This window comes from Hippoglossus hippoglossus, chromosome 7 (assembly GCF_009819705.1).
Source record: "Hippoglossus hippoglossus isolate fHipHip1 chromosome 7, fHipHip1.pri, whole genome shotgun sequence".
Taxonomy (NCBI): Eukaryota; Metazoa; Chordata; class Actinopteri; order Pleuronectiformes; family Pleuronectidae; genus Hippoglossus; species Hippoglossus hippoglossus.
The window spans coordinates 11,099,223-11,117,442 of record NC_047157.1 but is presented as its reverse complement, the minus strand read 5'-3'; the positions used below and the strand labels follow the sequence as shown (position 1 = coordinate 11,117,442).

The 18,220-nt window shown below is 40.3% G+C and overlaps 2 protein-coding genes across 3 annotated transcripts; one reads left to right on the top strand and one right to left on the bottom strand.

The window, feature by feature from the left end:
* Positions 1-369: 369 nt before the first annotated feature.
* On the top strand, positions 370-6,838 carry rprd1b (regulation of nuclear pre-mRNA domain containing 1B). 2 transcript variants are annotated; one of them, XM_034590574.1, is made up of 7 exons: positions 370-1,101; positions 1,701-1,830; positions 2,598-2,731; positions 3,240-3,361; positions 3,479-3,605; positions 4,062-4,237; positions 4,710-6,838. In XM_034590574.1, exons 1-7 carry the CDS (start codon positions 951-953, stop codon positions 4,857-4,859), a joined length of 990 nt encoding a protein of 329 aa, XP_034446465.1. In that variant the 5' UTR covers positions 370-950; the 3' UTR covers positions 4,860-6,838. The 2 variants fall into 2 exon arrangements, with proteins under 2 accessions (XP_034446465.1, XP_034446464.1); XM_034590573.1 differs by having other exon boundaries at positions 426-1,101; positions 3,237-3,361.
* Positions 6,839-7,519: 681 nt separating this feature from the next.
* Positions 7,520-15,803, bottom strand: LOC117764633 (protein-glutamine gamma-glutamyltransferase 2-like). The gene is made up of 15 exons (XM_034590572.1): positions 15,650-15,803; positions 14,729-14,914; positions 14,070-14,303; positions 13,734-13,852; positions 13,448-13,576; positions 12,489-12,657; positions 12,231-12,363; positions 11,961-12,064; positions 11,307-11,395; positions 10,713-10,866; positions 9,901-9,989; positions 9,032-9,215; positions 8,709-8,869; positions 8,059-8,195; positions 7,520-7,737 (listed from the first exon to the last, which is right to left on the bottom strand). Exons 1-15 carry the CDS (start codon positions 15,657-15,659, stop codon positions 7,590-7,592), a joined length of 2,046 nt encoding a protein of 681 aa, XP_034446463.1. The 5' UTR covers positions 15,660-15,803; the 3' UTR covers positions 7,520-7,589.
* Positions 15,804-18,220: the final 2,417 nt, after the last annotated feature.

Here is an 18,220-nt window from a genome sequence, read left to right as displayed (position 1 = left end):
AGATTTGTTCTCTGGTCAAGTGACATTAAATTAACATTACTGACAAAACGTGAAGACAAGTGTTGACTGCTCTGCACCGCTCAGTGCACGACTGCAGGAAACTTGCAAAACTCTTGATGAAGTTTTGTCCTGTCTCAAACAAACAGAGCAAAGAGACTATTAGTATTACGATGACAGGTGCACTGTGTTTGAAAATTATTTTAAACCGTGTTTTCAGATTGAAATTGTTCTCTATAAATTGTGTCTGTGTGTTTTTAATGTCCCTGTACAGCACCTTGAATCTACCTCTGTGAATAAAGATGCGTTTTTAATCAAAAAGCTTCGCCTCACTTTTAGACATAGATTCACCCTGCATGGGGTTGTGGGGTTGTGGGGTTATGCCCGCCTGGGTCGCTCTGTTGACGTCACTAATATGCGACGCACATGTTGAGGTGAAAGTGCACGGCTGCCATTTTTTCCCCCGTAGAAATCTCCCTGAGTAGTTGGACGAGCGAAGACGAAGTGTGAGTTTCTCAGTGACTTTTGAACAGCGTGCTTGAGCCTGTGGACCCGCGGAGGACTCGCGGTGGATGTGCTTTTACAGAAGCTCCGTCTCTCTGACCTCGGCTCGAAGCGCAGCCTCTACACGGGTCTGCAGATGGCTGCTTAGCTCGGCGGGCTAACGTTAGCTGCGGCTGTAAACAAACACCAGAGACGGAGGAGACACTGCTGCCGCTAAAGCGCCGCACAGTCCGCATCCCTGGTGCTAAAGTCCAGCCCGGGACAGAGCCAACACCGGGGGAGAGGAGCGGGCGGCAGGAGCCGGTTCAAATGCGGCATGCACGGATGTTTTCCACACTACTTCAGTTTTGATGACGGTGCGAGTTTCTCCTAAGCAGCTCGGAGCTCAGTGACTTCAGAGCGGGTCCGGGGGAAACACTTGAGGCACTAACACACTCCTGCACGGCGGCATGTCGTCCTTCTCCGAGTCGGCCCTGGAGAAGAAGCTGACGGAGCTGAGCAGCTCGCAGCAGAGCGTCCAGACTCTGTCTCTGTGGATCATCCACCACCGCAAACACTCAGCCCTCATCGTCAAAGTGTGGCACAGAGAGCTGAAGAAAGGTGAGAGCTGCTGCAGGGTGCATGGACACATGTGGAGGAGCAGTGCTGCTGCTGGTGGGGGTGTTGTTGACCTGCAAAGAGGGAGACAGGTGTCAGTGTGGGGGATTTTACTGATTGTTGAAGTTTGGAGGAGTTTGGAGTAGTTTGGTAAAGAGAAGCTTTGTCGCCTCTTTATGTGTAATCATAACACTTCTCCAAGGGAGAGAAAACATAGAAACTTTGAATGTCTCTCAGTACATACCTCCACCAACGGTCCTCTTATAAAACCACATTTAAATTCACTGGATCCAGATGCACTAAAGTACCCACACTCACAGAGATCAGTCTCCTAAACATGCCTTGTTCTTTCATGAAGATCCATGAACTACTCCTTGGGAAATCAGTGATAATGTTGTAAAATCATGTTAAAGAAAGTTCATTTTGTTCCTGGAAATGTCCCCTGGTCTGGATTTGCACCAAAGTTTAATGAGGTTTCTTCTGATTCACACCGAATCAATCCACCAAGTTTCTTAGTGATGTATCTAGCGTAAGAATTATATTTCTTCGTAACGTGTAATGTAATGAATTAAATAAGCTTTTTTTTGTCATGTTTTGTCCAGCTAAAAGCTCCAGGAAGCTGACTTTCCTCTATCTGGCCAACGATGTCATCCAGAACAGCAAGAAAAAAGGACCAGAATTCGCCAAAGACTATGAGACCGTCCTCGTCGATGCCTGCTCCCATGTTGCCAGGTACACAATGATGTGACCAATGAATGACAATGTTTGCCTTCAGACGGCTACAAATAATGGTTCATTTAATGAGTGTGTGTGCGTGTTTGTGAGTGGGCCTGTATATGTCCATGCCTACTGCCCTGACGCTTTTTGAGAAATAGTACTTGATGTAATCCTTGTTTAAAATCCAACGCTACTGCTGAAATTATTAGTATATTTTAAGGGTGGAATCTGCTCAGAAGTGAAACATTTTATTGTGATCTGTTTATCCAATCAAATTCTGTTGGACCACCAAAGGTTGCCAAACTTCTTAAATAGGTTTGTCTCAGCCTTCAAACTAAAATGGAGCCTCATTTAACTAAATTTAATGAAAACAACAAAAACCTTATCATAAAAAGAAAGCAGGGAATAGGGGTATGAAATATTTGTTCTCATGTACTCACACTTTTTGTTGGGTTTTGAGCTATATTGAAAACAAGCTTAGTTTTGTTTTCTACTTTCTCTTTGTTTTGTAAGATAAAAAAATATGTTGATTTTGAAAGTATGGATGATGCACAAAGACCGAGTTTGTATGAAACTTATACATTTACCAGTTATCTGGAGAAAGACAGATATATTTTTTTCTTTTTTCACATGTTTTTTGTTTGATATACTAGAAGAAGACGCTTATCTATGAGCTGGGCTAAATGCATTGGCATAACATGGAAATTAGGTGTATATTTATACGTATGAATGTACTGTTCTTGTCTTCTGCTGAACTGTGCTGTTCCTGTGCCTCCCTGCAGTGAAGCAGATGTCGGCTGTAAAAAGCACATGGAGCGACTGCTGAATATCTGGAAGGAGAGAGCCCTGTACAGAGCCGACTTCATTCAGCAGCTCAAACTGGCCATAGAAGACTCAAACAGCCCCAGGCCTTCAGGTTAGACCACTGTTACACAATCGCATTCCTCTACCTATACATAAATATATACAGTCTTTTTTAGGGATGGGTGATACCACAAAAACGTTCTTGATCAGACACCAAGTAAAACCTGATACCTGATATTTATTCCTATATTAATTAGGGCTGTCAACCCTCCTATTATTACTGTGTACCATACATACAGTAGCTGTAAACTGCTGCATACATGGGGTCTCATCTATTTTCTTTTAAGAGCCGTGTGCATTTCACTGTCAATTTTGACATCATACCAGCAACAATACACCTTTCACAAGAGTTGCAATGTCTATATCTGTAGAATGTGTCATAATATGAGTGAGTGCCTTTCCCTCTCTGGTTTTCTCGGGGTAAAAAAAAAAAATCATAATAAACCTTTTGGCACAACAAAGTTTTAAATTTTATTCTTATATAGGTTTAATAACATGAGTTGGTGGCATTTGACACAGGTGTTTTTTCTATTCTGTGGTTTCTAAACTTGACATTGCAGAGGAGCAGAAGAAGCCTGTGAAAAGAAGCTACCAAAAGATCCATGAAGAAGAAGATGACGAGGATGACGACTACAGAAGCCACAACTCTCCCAGAAGCACAGATGCCTCCGCAACTCTGCTGGTGAGGAGGCCAGCTTTTTGTTTGAACCACACAAAATCCCTCATGGTTCATCTCCTCCTCGACTCTTATTAACTTTCTCCCCCTGCTCCCTCTAAACACCCTGAAACACCTTTTCAGACAGAGGAGCTGGTGAAGGCCCTGCAGGACTTAGAGAATGCTGCATCAGGCGACGCAGCTGTTCGTCAGAAGATCGCCTCGCTGCCACAGGAAGTCCAGGATGTTTCACTGCTGGAGAAGATCACTGGTAAGCGCTGACATATATATTTTCAGCATAGATTTGCAGGGTTATTGTTTGTTCTCATTATGTAATGTTATATTGTTGTTATATTTAAAAACCCTCGTATAATTTAATGTGCTGTATCATAATAGGAACATCTCTGTTGAACTGTGGCGAGGATTGTCGGATGAGTTTATAATGAGAGGAGATTACAGACAAGAGTCATGTGATTCAATTTCAAAAATCACACACACAAACAATAGAAAGTTCATTAAGGTGAAACGAGAAGGACAACAAACACAACCATGCAGTGTTGACAGGTTGAGAAGTAAAACATATCGACCAGTATCAGAAAAAATATACAACACTTAACAAACGGAAAATAAGGTGTTGGGACAAATGTTCAATAGTAAAAAGAAATTATTCGAATGAACAGAAAGCAACGATGTGTGACTTTAACAAGCCCCTTTGACCTCATTCCAGACAAGGAGGCAGCAGACAAGCTGTCGAAGACGGTGGACGAAGCCTGTTTGCTACTGGCTGAGTACAACGGCCGACTGGCTGCAGAGCTAGAGGACCGCAGGCAGCTGGCACGCATGCTGGCCGAATACATCGGCAGCCAGAAGGAGGCGCTCATGGAGAGAGAGAAGAAACTAGAGGTACAACACCACATACACAAACCTAACATCTCAGCAGCACACAGAGAACTGAGACCGTACATGTCTGTCCGATTATGCCTGTGCTAAACTCGGTCTGTGTTGTAAACTGTCCTTATATCAAAGAGAAAATTAGCTGCAAATCCACAATTACTATGGATTAAAAAAGATATTGTGTCTTCATACACTTTAATTTTAAAGTTTTAAATGAAGTTAAGTTTATCTTTATCATACTGTACAAGTTTCCAGATTTCAGAAACAAATATGAATACAATGTTATAACAGATAAAAATGATGGCTTGAATATGTAAAAAAAAACCACATTTGTAATACACCATCATTATCTTTTAGAACCCTCTATTGTGACACAGAAAATGCCATAGCTATAGTTATAAGAATTAAGTTCTGCGCTTTGTAGTCAGTTAATAGTTTTCAGCTCAAATGTACCTGTGCTGCCTCTTCTTGTCCACTGCAGGAATACAAGCAGAAACTGGCGAGAGTGACCCAGGTGAGGAAAGAGCTTAAGTCCCACATCCAGAGTCTCCCCGACCTCTCTCTCCTGCCCAATGTGACTGGGGGTCTGGCCCCGCTCCCCTCGGCTGGAGACCTCTTCTCCACCGACTGAGGGGTCTTTGCCCAGAAGAACTACCCCCCAATGCTCCTCCCCACCTAAACCCAGCCCCATGATTGATTCACAAAAATACTGCAGCTATGTCTCCCACCAGAGGACACATGGTCACACCTCTCTCCGCAGAGTAGTCAGCCCACCTGCATGACAAGAGGGAGAGAGGGACACAAGAGGGAAGGTTTGGTGAAATCAAAATGCTCTGCAGAGGAGAACAGAGACTCTGTCATTCTTGATTTTTCCCTTTCTTGCTCAACCAACAAGGATTCCACCCCACCAGCTCGGAACAAGATTGTTTCCTGTTTGTTTTTATTTTTTTAATGCTGGAGATGTCACTGTTCTTGGAGGAGTGGAGGAGTAAAGAAGCAAATCTTTCACAGACATTAATATTGGTTTTCAGGGCGTGTCGATCTGTGTCTTTCTGTGTGCTACATTTGTATTGAGTGAGCGAAGGTGGGCCATTTGCTCTCCAGTTCTCAGAGTTTGTGACTACACTGTGAATAGGATGCATCATTAGTTTTATTTTTTTGGGCTTTCAGTTAATGGCTTTTTATTGACACATAGTCTGATAGATGGTTTGGATGCGTATGTACAATTAGAGGAGATACCAGATTGGGTTCAATGTATGTTGGATTTTGGATATTTCATAAATAGTCGTCATTGACGGTTGCTGCAAAACCCACTTGTATTAATAACACCATATAGTCTGTGATGAAAAAGGATTTGTGGGACAGTCTTATCATCCTGACAATAGAAGCTTTGGTTGTTTTGTCTTTCCTCATTTAAAGACTAAAACTGCAAATTCAAAGAACCCACTTGTTATCACACTCTTTTTGGACAGATGCGTGAGAAGGCTAATTGTGTTCATGTGTACTAGACAAGCTTTGAGTTTTGGGAAACAAATTGTCGAAGTTTGAGGAAACAATTCAGTTTGCTTTCTAAGAAACATTGTTGGTTTTTTGTTTTTATGTAAGCGTTTATGAAATGCTAAAATTAAAAAAAATATCGGTATCATCTGAAAGAAAAACTAAAGAAAGGTGTCAAATCATGAGTTTTAGTGTGTGTTGGGTGGGAAATAGGGAAAGAAAGATCAAGATAACTAGGTCAGAACAGGAAAATTCAAAAAAACTAAACGAGTTACATTCGATTATGTGAAATTAACTTGAACCTTCAGCTTCATACTCCAGTTTTTCAGAAAATGAAATTGCCACAATATGGTAAAAATATAAAGAATAACTGATTCATATTTCTTTGCCCCACCTGTGTAAAGATGAAATATTTTACTAAAAAATTAGCAGCCTCAGACTTCAGTCTTTTCTGAAAATTTACAAACCACTGTATAAACCCCTTAATTTATATATTAAGGTCAGGGAAGGAGACTTATTCCCAAAGTAATGTTCGGTACAGCAGGATTTTCTGAACTGTGTCAAACCCAAAACTTTAGTTATCATTTGTTAATCATCTCGTATCTGATTTTCAGTTGTCTGTATGCAGAAAGAAAGACTCCTTTATGGAGAAGTTTTGTGGTAGAACGTGATGCGATGTTTACCGAGACAAAGTCCTCATTTTGTAAAGCTTTCAGGAGCCATTCGCACCTTCTGCTGCTGCCGACATGAGTGTTTTCTAAAGTTAAAGGCGTTTACAAAAACTAACTCACCTGCTGATGCAACAAGCGTGGGGCGAGAAATGCTGTTACAAATCTTTTTCAGTCAACTTCCTGATCGATATTTGATACAACATTTACATCTTAAATAACACAGCTATTAAAGATAAGAAGAAGAAGGGTTCTGTTTGCCAGGAAAGACTTCAGCAACATTTTGACCCACTGTGCTTTACTGTTTATGAGTCAGGTCTTTTCTTACTTTCTTGCTGCGTGATATCTGCAGCATCGCACTGTACCACCAGGACTTTGCCCGTTAGTTTTCTGTAATGAAAGTAATTCGGTGGATGCCAATAAACTGGAACCATTTGAACAATTACTACATGTGTGTTTTACATGGAGTCAACAGAAGGTAAGTACACAGGACTAACCCCTGCATAAGTGAAAATGAATTGAGCCAAGTTCAACTTAAATACAACATGAAACAAATTTTTTTTTGACAGTTGGCTGAGCCTTAAAAGTACAATACCATAACATCACTGACACTATGCCAGTATCATTGCCATGGCAATATATTGAAACAAAACAATTTACTACAGTGTCACAAAGAGACATAAAAGGTAATTCAATTCCTTATCGTGGAAGTCTGCAAATGAAGAGGCACAATGGGCCCAATAGTCCAGGAGATGGCGTTATCCCTCTGACAACCAATAACAGCCTTGAGGATTTTTTTATTTTAAAAATCTTTATTTTCATAAGCAAAATAGATTTTTTTTTTCCCGGCATCATTAACATCAAAAATGTTTTCTAAAAAGAGGTGAGAAGTGCTGCTCTCTTGAAAAAACAAAACAACCACTCAAGGTTTATTGTGACATTCAAATGTAACAAAATCAAACTGAAAACAAACTTGTATTCAATGTGTGAGCTCTATCCTACAACAGTGACAATGTACAACATAGTTAGAGGATGGTGAGTATTGTGCTGTTAGTTACTCTGAAAAGAAAATGCGTAGTATATTCTCGAATAACAGTTGGATTAAAATGTTAAGTGAATTTTTGAAAAACAAAGCTTTATGGCGGCCCCTAAATTAATTAACAGAAGCTCTCCCTGATGTCAAACTCTGGACTGACTCACTCCTTCACGTCAACATTGATGAAGCTCTTGATGTTCTTCAGTTTGTCGCTGTCAAAGTTCACCAGCAGCACGCTGGGGCCAACGCTGGTGGGACTGAACTCCACTCTGACTTTGGCCTCCTCTTTCTGGCCCACAGCTCCAATCCTGCAAGAATCATGTGCAACAGTGGGAATAATGTTTCAAAGCAACCAGATGCGAGGGCTCTGGCTAATGCTGATCTCTATTCTCATGCACACAGCACAGAAGAAAGGGCTGCACATTGATATCTATTGTATAAATGCTATATTAGTTTTTGTTGGCTTTGGCTTTAAGCTTCATCACAATTAGTTATAGTTACTCAACCAGTTATACACCATCTTGTGCATTAAAATCTAAACATACCGATGGTAATACAGATATAAGTGAAATCTTAGAAAAATAAATAAATAAATCTGCTTGTAACATTTGCAGACGGAGCTGACATACTTTTCTGTTATGGGTTTTCCGTGGGTGAGGCCGACCCCCTCCACGGTGAAGCTGCAGTCCTTCAGAGGCTCTGGTAGAGGGTTCAACAAGGTGAGCTCTGCCATCATCGGCTGCTTCACCGTGGCTTCTCCCACCAGCTGCAGAGACAGGTTCAGGTTAACGGCTTTCATCATGTGAGAGGTGGTTTAATACTGATTAACGTTATGTCATAATAAACCTGCACAAGTTAATGAGAAGGTGCATTTGTCAAATAATGCAAACAATCTCCCATGAGGGCTGACATACGCCTGGTTCATTCTTCACTCCTGGTCATACACCCTGGTGAAAGCCAGTGGGCCGCAACATGTGGGATTTAGCAAATGGACCATTTGCTAAATCCGATGCACCTACTGGTGACAGGGGATTCGCCACAAATAAATATTTGTCTCATACATTGTGGGATTATGTGATTTCCAACATGCGCTGTATTTTGAGCTGATGTGAGCTGATTGCTTGGTCCCTTTGATGATGTAATTAACTCATGAGTAAAATGTATTGATTCATTCATTCTGGGTTTTTCTAAACTTTAGAATCTAAAGCACAACACAAGTGTGCACTTAAATTTCTCATGAATAATATTTTCCTCCCCCTTGCCGTCCTCCAATCCATACCTTGATGTCTATTTCTGGCTCGTCGAGGACGATGGTCTTCTCAGTCTTGTTGTAGTCAATGGTCTGTTTGTCGATGGTGATGGCTGTCAGCTGGATCAGCCTGTCTGAGGTGATCACTGATCCATAACTGTCGTACTGCAGTTTGAGGGGCAGGCGCTTTACTGAAAATACACATTTAGTCACATTAAAAAGGTTATTGTGTATTCAATCATTATCAGTGTATGAACCAGGTCTGAAGCAGCAGAGGGAGGTATTGCACGTGCTAACGATGGTTTAATTCTTTTTTTGTGAGATCATTAAATTAATTTCAGATCAGAGCCAACCTTCTCCGGACGGCACCTCCACTTTGTCTGAAGTGAACCCACAGCTCTCTCCCAGTTTCCCGTTGTAGCCGACGGCTTTGGCGAAGAACAGCACGGTGCAGATTCTGGCCTCCATGTGGTTGTTAGTGATGACAGCGTGCACCTCAAAGTCTGAGCCCACGGTCATGTTGTCAGAGAGCTTGATCTTGAAGATGATTCATTTAACATAATTAGTGGAATATACAATAATAAAAATACATTATACATAGTGTTACTTTAATTCTAATTAGCAGGTAGTTCTTTAAAATTATGTGAAAATCTAAAATAAACAGCTCTTTGGTCATAGGAATAATATATAAAAAACAGTAAAATAAAAATCTATATATAAAAATAAAATGTGTAAAATATGAGCAATGTGTTACAGATGTGCAGAAGCTGTGTAAGATGTGCATGTGGTGGATGGTGTGTGTGTTGATGAAAGCTGTCAAATGAATTGCAAAGCTAGGACAACTTATAAAACAATAAATCCACATACAGTATTTACCAAGAGTGGACACACATATCTTTGGTGTGAACAAATTACAAACGTACAGTCGTTCATATTCGGCTTCATGTCAGTGAAAAGTGTTTGACAACCACATGTGCTGCATGTCAGTCACACCCATGTTGATAATTTCAACTTGTGATCGTTGTTCCTCTTTGCTCTGCCGCAAAGTAGCACTGTTGTGGAAGTATAAGCATTATTACCGAAACTATTTCTGTTGAGTTGTTTTCTGTTTGTGTTTGTAACCACTGAAACTACACTTTACAGGAACAGATGATGTGGCCTTTGTGTAACTCTGGTAAATACCTCTGCCTCCAGTTTATCTAAGGACTGTAAAGAGAAGTACCTTGAGATGGAGGCCCGGCTCTTCTCCTCTCTGCTGTAGCTTGTTGTGGTGCTGGGCTTTCTCATACACCTGCCTTTCCTCCTTTGAGCCTGAAAACCATGGAGATTACAGAGGAGATTGTGTTTATTCAAGCAACTGAACAATTCCAAACACAAAGCTTATTCAAAACTATGAGCTTTTAGCTTTAACACAGATGGACCTTATGGGATTAAAACATTTTTTACCCAGCATACTGGCATAGCTGGAAGTTGGGTATTATCTCCCCCCTGTGCGTGTATAAAATAACTCCAAACTGTAATATTACTGAGGAGGGCATCTCCAGATGATTAACATCTGGAGCTGATCAGTCAAAGATCAAGTTCAACAAAGATATGGACCAAAAAACACATTTCTCAAAATAAATCCACAAATGACACAGAGAATAATTGGAATAATTTGACACTTCTATGTATTTATATGAAAGAACCAATCATGAGGAATGTGTGAGAAAGATTTTTACTGTGTCAGCACAGATAACCATATACCATGATCATTTTAATGGATGAATCTGGAAACTTTTCGCGGACCCTCTGACAGTGTGCCTCGGACCCCCATTTGAGAACCACTGGTTTAAATGACCTCATGATGACATCATTATGAAACAGCATTATTCCAGTGTTGATGTTTGCTGTCCCTGAGGTATATAGAGCACGTGCTGTGCATCATCACTTCATCTGTGTAACCTCACGAGGCCATCTGTGTAGAGCGTGAGAATGTTTGCATATACAGTACGTCATGTGTGTGTCTGTGCACATGTAACTCGGCTGCAGTACCTTCTGGATACTTGTAATGGTATGTGATGTCTTTCCTGTCATCTGAGCCCACAGCTTTGGTGCTGATGAAGCGACCCACACTCTTAGTGGAGCCGCTGAACTCGACAATCTCACCATTTGACAGACGCACCAGGTCCACAACATCTGCATTGACCTGTTTCCACACAGGACATGGAAAAACATCAGCTAGCACAACATACAGATATTCTTTACACACATACATATATAGGCAACATGTCAGTGTATTGTATATTCACTTGAGAAAAAGAATTCTCCTCAGTTTTTCTGAGTTAACGAGATTATTTTCTGTTTTCATGTGAAAAATGTCTGCTGTTTATCTGAATAGTTCAAAATCCTGTGAGATGGATATGGTTACTGCTTGAAAAAACCCCCAGAAAATCATCTTGTTGAGTCAGAAAAATTTTGAAGAATTTGCAGAATGAATGCAATATTCTTCTGTACAAAACTAATAAGTCTCTACTTGTCGGGTGAACTTACTCTGACCCTGGCTTTTAAACTATTTACTAAATAGTTATTAGCTAACTACATGTATATTTGTCTATGTGGTTTTCTTGAAATATTGGTTAAACTCACCTCAGCAAAAATAAAGGGAGCATCATACTTATTGGTCAGCTGTCCTTCCTTGATGGCCTTCAGTGAGGCCGGTCCGCAACAGAAAACACCTGAAAAGCAGTAAAATACAGACATTAACATTATCTGTATTCAGGGTACGCAAATCATTTAAGTAGAAATAAAATACTCAAAGTAACGTAGAAAACACTTCTGTAATAATATATTTGTGGATGCATGTCATGCTGTTTCCAGAGAGATTGGACAAGTCTGAACATTTTAGCCAAAATAATCCAAACACCAAAAGGTTAAAGGTTAGAGGTCACATTATCACATTTATAAACACTTCTTCAAAGTAATATTACTTGGATGCCAGTCAGCAGCATTGCAAGGCCAAGGCTGCTCATCTAACCACATTTGATATGGTGACAGCTAATAAATCTTTATAGAGGTTGCATCATCGGAGTGGATTCGTAAAAATAAACCTGTGGAGGACAGTCTCCAGAGGAACCATGTGAACTCTCCAAACACAAGCTGTCACAAGCCATCCCACCATAATCATACACTAAACCTGGGACTTAAACTGAAACTTACCACCCTGGTTAAACACATGGCATGCAAACCTCTATGACGCATCTTTGTGGCAGTTTAGTTGCAGTTAAAGACAATTTTCATCACCTCCACTTGTTTCCTGTGGAGTGGGGTCGCTGGCTTGCCACCCATCATACTTCGAGTCCAAGTCTGGACGAGTCATCCAGCTGTCCACCCAAACATGGAAGTTCCTGGGAATGAAGGACAGAAATGTGGCCATTCTGCTTAATGCCAAAAAAAGTCAAAGTTATAAATAATGACAAGACAACCAGAATGAGAAAAAATACAGTATGTATTGTGTAAAGTGACAGTTGTGTTCATGCATGTGCAAAAGCCTAATGTCGACCACAGACTCACCATATCGAATCCCCTCCAGAAATCCTTTCTCCATCTTCATCATACAGGTTTTCTATGAGCAGGTTGGCGTCAGAATCGTGAGCTGATCCAAAGTTAGTGACCACTCGACATGGGATCCCCAGGGCTCGAGACACTAGGGGGGGGGAAGAACAGCTTTTCACACAACCTTACAGAAGCATATGCCTGAGGTAAAATGAAATACTATTTCATCATATAATATGTAACATAGATACAAAGTCATTAAAGTTGCACTCCAACCTGTGCACGCAACAGCAGCGAAGACCCAACACTGGCCGTAGCTGACAGGGCCACTTTCAGCCCACTGGTGCAAAATGTCCCCGCTGCCGATCCACGTTCCTGGATGGACCCCACTTGTAATCTCTCCCCAATTTCCCACCAGCACCCCCCTGTCATCGTTACTGTTGATCTGTGGGCACAGACAGAGGGGAGACACAAGGGGGAGAGGGGCCATTAAGGGACCATAACTTATTATAGTCACAGAAGAGAATGGGAGGGATTCACAAGTGTACTCCTGAACATTTCTTTTCTTTATTCCTAAAATAAATATGCACAAGATTTCCTAAGGTGTTCGGAATTCTTTCCTCTTAAACAACAACACGGGATTATGAACAAAACCTGTAAAAACTGAATTTGAATACAAATATTCTCCAATAAAATACATCAAAATCTATCACGAGCGCATTGTTCCCTCAGCCAAAGAGGTTGTTTTTATCTGTGTTTGTTTGTTTGTTAGCAGGATTGTGCAAAAACTACTCAACCAATACTACCAATGGGGCCAGTATGAGTGTGGGAAATTTGGTGCAGCTTGAGTAAGGGGACTGTTGGGCCTTGGCAGAGGTACGTGCCTTACTGAGGGCCATTGTAGTTCTTGGATCAGATCTTTTTGGTCATATAAACTACACAGTGGTGCCAGCTACTGAATCATGACACCCTGTAGAAACAGCTTTGGATTTTAATCTGCCACCAGCTTGGAACGTTAAAAACTCCCTTTATTTGCTGCAGCTTTGTATCACAAAGGTTTCCAGGGGGAGAGGGGATGGTCTCAAAAGGAGAGAGGCCCTGACCCTAAGAGAGACAGAGAGAGTTCTCTGCTTCACCATGGTGACCGCCGCCTGCACAGCTAAAATAAAGACTTCACCGGCTGGTTTCAAAGACATACATAGGGGATCAACTCATACTAAAGCCTGGACACCTACCATGGCACTCAGCACCCTGGTCACATAAATGGGATTTCTCCTGGCAGAGACGTCCTTGTCAGCATCAGACACAAATTTGGGGTTTTCATCCAGGATCTTCAGACAGATATCCAGTATTCCTGCTTCAAACTGCAGAGGATGGACACGAGTGAGGGTCAAATAAAGATCTCAGTCATTTTACATCGTTATTTGGTCAATAACACTGTTATAGTATGTTATAATTTTGAGTAAAGAAGAATTTTCAATGGATGTTTGACTGTACTATAACGTTTAACACGTCATGTACCTGTCCGAAGTTCCAGGGTAAACCTTTGATGCGTTTATGTGTTCCCCTGTAGATCTGCCCATTCTGCGCTAAGACATACTCCTGCTTCTTTGTCTCACTGCGCATGTAAACAGCGTCTCCTGTGAATCAGCACAGACTCATTCAGAACAGCATGATAGTGTCAGTGTTTAGATGCGTTACTATTGCTGAGCTATAGGCTTTTGACAATCAATAGATCCTATTTCTACGCTTAGTGATGCAACCACAGTGCAGACACAAGGATTCTTACAGAAAAGAGAAATAAAAGCTGCAAGAGCAACACAACACAATGTGGAACACAAATCATTATGTACTCACTGGAGCACCAGGCGTTAAAAAGCAGGGTGAACTGTCCTAAACTCGTCCTCTGTCCTTTCTGGTCCAGAGTCAGAGAATGAACTCCTATGGGACTGTTGGGGGAGGAATTGATGGACACAGACACTGTGTTTCCAGAGGGATCTTTTATAGCAGACGTGCTCCATTCACCATCCACTGTGGAGTCACGGAGATTTAACGTGACCTTGGTGTCTGATTCTTTCCTGGGCAACGGACCTGGAGAGACACAAACAGTAAATCTGAGAAAAATAATGCCAACACCATTACAATGGTAGCTTTTTTAAAATGTGCAATATAACTATTCATGTGCAAATCTAGTATGTTTAGCATTATATTATGTTCAATATCACGTGCATTACTTTCATATTACATTTTCTCCTAGTATCGTTGTCATTACTCCTTTCTACTGCAACTTTAGGTTTAGAATTAGTTTACTATCTCTTAACTTTATAAAAATTTCACTTATAAATAAAGTCGAATTCATATTATCTTGTCTCAAATCTACGTCCAGATGAGCGACACACATGCAAATCCATTACAGCAGCTCTCATGCACGCACACACACACACACACATTCCCCCCTTGGAATGTTTCTTTCTCACACAGAAATAGACCTAATCACAGGGAGATAAGAGGCGCACCTGTTTCTACGATGAGTGAGAAGCTTGTGTCACTCAGATTGAAGTCTTTGCTGCCAGGTTTCAGATGTAAAGTGATGACGAAGGGCTGTCCCCTCCTGACAATCAAACGCTCCTCTCCATACGGCGCCGTGTGATGGCTGCTGCTGTTGCTCTTAATGTTCAGGTCACAGCGCTCAATGTCCAAGACTGTGGAGAGAGACAAAACACTTACATTTGAAAAAATCTCATGGACACATGAAAAAAAGTTCCTTGATAACTTAATCAAAATGTCTTCACAAATGATAAATCACCAGAAATCATCAAGACAGATAATGTTCCTCAATGTCCCTTGATCTAACACAGACATCTTCAACAGGGGGTCCGCGACCAAATTTTTGGTTGATTAGACAATTTTTAATTTTTTTTCCACAAATTTAAATGTCTTTAAATACACATTAACATGAATCCAACATATTGTAGCGAACGGATAAATGGAGGCAGAAGACGTTTCTTTCAGTCAGCAATGCACACATTCAGCGACACACAATAATAAAAACATGAATATATGAACCTGTGTATTATTTGAATAGCTTAGTATTGAATGCACAATGCACAGGGTAGCTATGTTTATACATGGCACTAGGCCCAGTTTAATATAAAACACAATTTTATACAATATATATAGTAGGGGGTCCCTGCTCCATCTCTCCATCAGTTTGGGGGTCCTTGGCCTGAAAAACGTTGAAGACCCCGGGTCTAACATATCTAATGTCATCCACCATTCCTGCTGATGACATTTCACACACCACTCTCTATCTGATACTTACTAGTCATCTGACTCTGAGGTAACACAGAGAAAACTGCATCTGCACTTTAATACAATTCACTGAAAACATGCAAACTACAAAATTAAACAGAAATAATTTATTTTTCTTGCCTTACCTTGACTCATGTCTGCAGCAAAGTCCTTCTCTCTTGTCCTCTGGACAGTGACACTTCAGCTTCAGCCTGTGATTATTGGCCAATGTCCCTGTAGTATAACGACCCCTGAAGGATATTTGTAGCATGTGAAACCGGATCGGAGACGCCCCCATCTGTCTAGTCCTCACATCACTAATTCTGTTTTTAGTCGGGGCGTGGAAAGAGACGCCCCTTCCTCTTTATTCTCCTATTTGTCCGCAGCCTTTAGGGCAACTGTGAATAATTTCTGCTGAAATACTCACAACTCATGTAACCAAAATTATTCATTTGTAAGCAACTGAACAGTCACTGTTAAAGTTTTGTTAAGTTTTTTTTTAAATACTTCAAATAAATATTCCTGTTTTAATTGATTAATTTGCTTCAAATGTAATTGTATACATTGTGTTTATTCCTGAGGCTTTTATTTTTGCTCTTGCTATTTTGCAAATCTTCTGTTACTTATTTGTGTTGTCTTGGAATGTTTTGTGTATTTTCTGCACTTATTACAAATGAGGTCTCTACCTCAATGTGTTTCCAAGTTAAAATAAAGGTTGAATAAATGAATGAATTCCAAAAAAATATAGCATAACACAACAAATAATGGACACCATTCTATACAGCTAAATGTTTTCTATAACTATAAAAAAGAATCCACCCCCAAAATATTTTTAACATGGCTTATTTATGCCATACATTACTGTATGATTCAACATAAACAAAAGGTTGCAATTCAAAATGAGTCATAACTGCTTAAATGGTATAATGCAAAACAGGAACATGTCCAACTGTCAAAACTTGTTTTCAATATGTTTCTTTACTTTGAAAGGCAGAAAACTACTCCACACATTTTTGTCAAGTCAGCATGAGTTTTTCACTTTCATTTTTTAATTTTTTTATTACTGGAGGATGTTGTGAAAAAGGTCATGCAACTGCAACATGACTATATCCAGTTTACTATCACGCAACAGATTGCTATTTTGGGCAGTGTGTATGTGCCAAAGTAAAACCTGCACAATGGCAATTAAAAGTTTTGAAACAAGTGTCTGCAGCTGTCTGTCTGTCTGAGGAATTACTCTGTGGAATAAGGAAGTGAAGCATCTTCACATTGGTGCCACATCCTCATGCAGTCTTTCACATCACCTCCAAAAGGTAGTGCAGAGTTTAGAGGAAGAAACCAAACAAAACCTTCTCTAAATTCCACTAAAACAATCCAACAAAAGAAAGAAAGAAAGAATAAACAACTGCACCGACTCTGCATTTACACAAACAGAAGAAGTCATAAATTAAGAAAGTTACAGAGAACAGAAAACACATGGATCTTCCAGGTCATTAAAAGTCAGTGGTTTTTAGGAAAATAAATAAAAGTCGACATTGTGACCATGAAAGATCCAGTCGTCATTTGCATACTGTACATTTTGCATGAACAATAACAAAAGTGATGCCTTCCATCAATAACTTGTTAAAAAATAAAGACAACAAACAAAAATACAACAAAAAGTATTTAAATAAATCAGAGAAACACCTTTTCTGTAATGGTCATTTTCATGTGGGTGAAGCTGGAACATTGATGAGTATGGAACAATTAGTGGACCCTTAATAACAGGAAGTGGTTCTTGCCTGTAGGCGTACGGCCTATATTTGAAATAGTTAAAATCCACATGTGAAAACACTTGAGCCAGTGGTCTGTTCGTCCTGATAAACGTCTAAATATAGAACTACTGTGGTCTAGGTCTGGGTCTGGGTCTGGGTCTGCAACCAGTCCTGGGCTTGTGACCACTTCACAGCTCTGGCCATGAACTGAACCTCAGTTTAACCTTGTGATCTCGTAAACAAAACATTTATAGTCCAGCTGATACAAATGCTTCTTTAGCAACACTTTGCCTGCAGGTAAATCAAATGAAAAGAAGCACAGCAGCAGTGAGTGACAAGGTACTGATCACCACGACAACCGCCTCTCACTGCTCATTAATAATTGTACAGACTATACAGTACAAAAGATCCAACAACATGCATTACAAATGTATCCCTTGACCACAAACTCCTTCATTCTGTGTTATTGTAGCATGACACATATACCTGATACTCATGTATGTATATGCAGAACATGTTTCACTCTCAACAACAGTATAGTCAGTAAACATGTGATGACAGACGACAGCTAACCACATAACAACACATGGTTAGTTCACTGAACACAAAAACAGGTTCCAATGCTGAGTATGTCAATAAACTATGTTCTTCATGTTTAATCCACTGAAGCTGTAGCAGCCGATTGGTTCAACTTGGTTCAATATTAAAATTAAAAAAACATGGCTGGGGATGGAAATATTTCTGCTGCAGTAAAGAACCGAGGCACCTTTTGTGGACAAAGACACATATTCTGTGAATATTGGTTAAGATTGTATGTAATGTGTTGTAATGGCAGGCAAACCAGAACATGTGACCACACAAAGCTGCGTCTCGTGACTGTGTGGCCACACGATGTGTTTCCCTGTCCTTTGGTTTAATTGTTTGTTTGTCAGTAGGATTATGCAAAAACTACAGAATAGATTT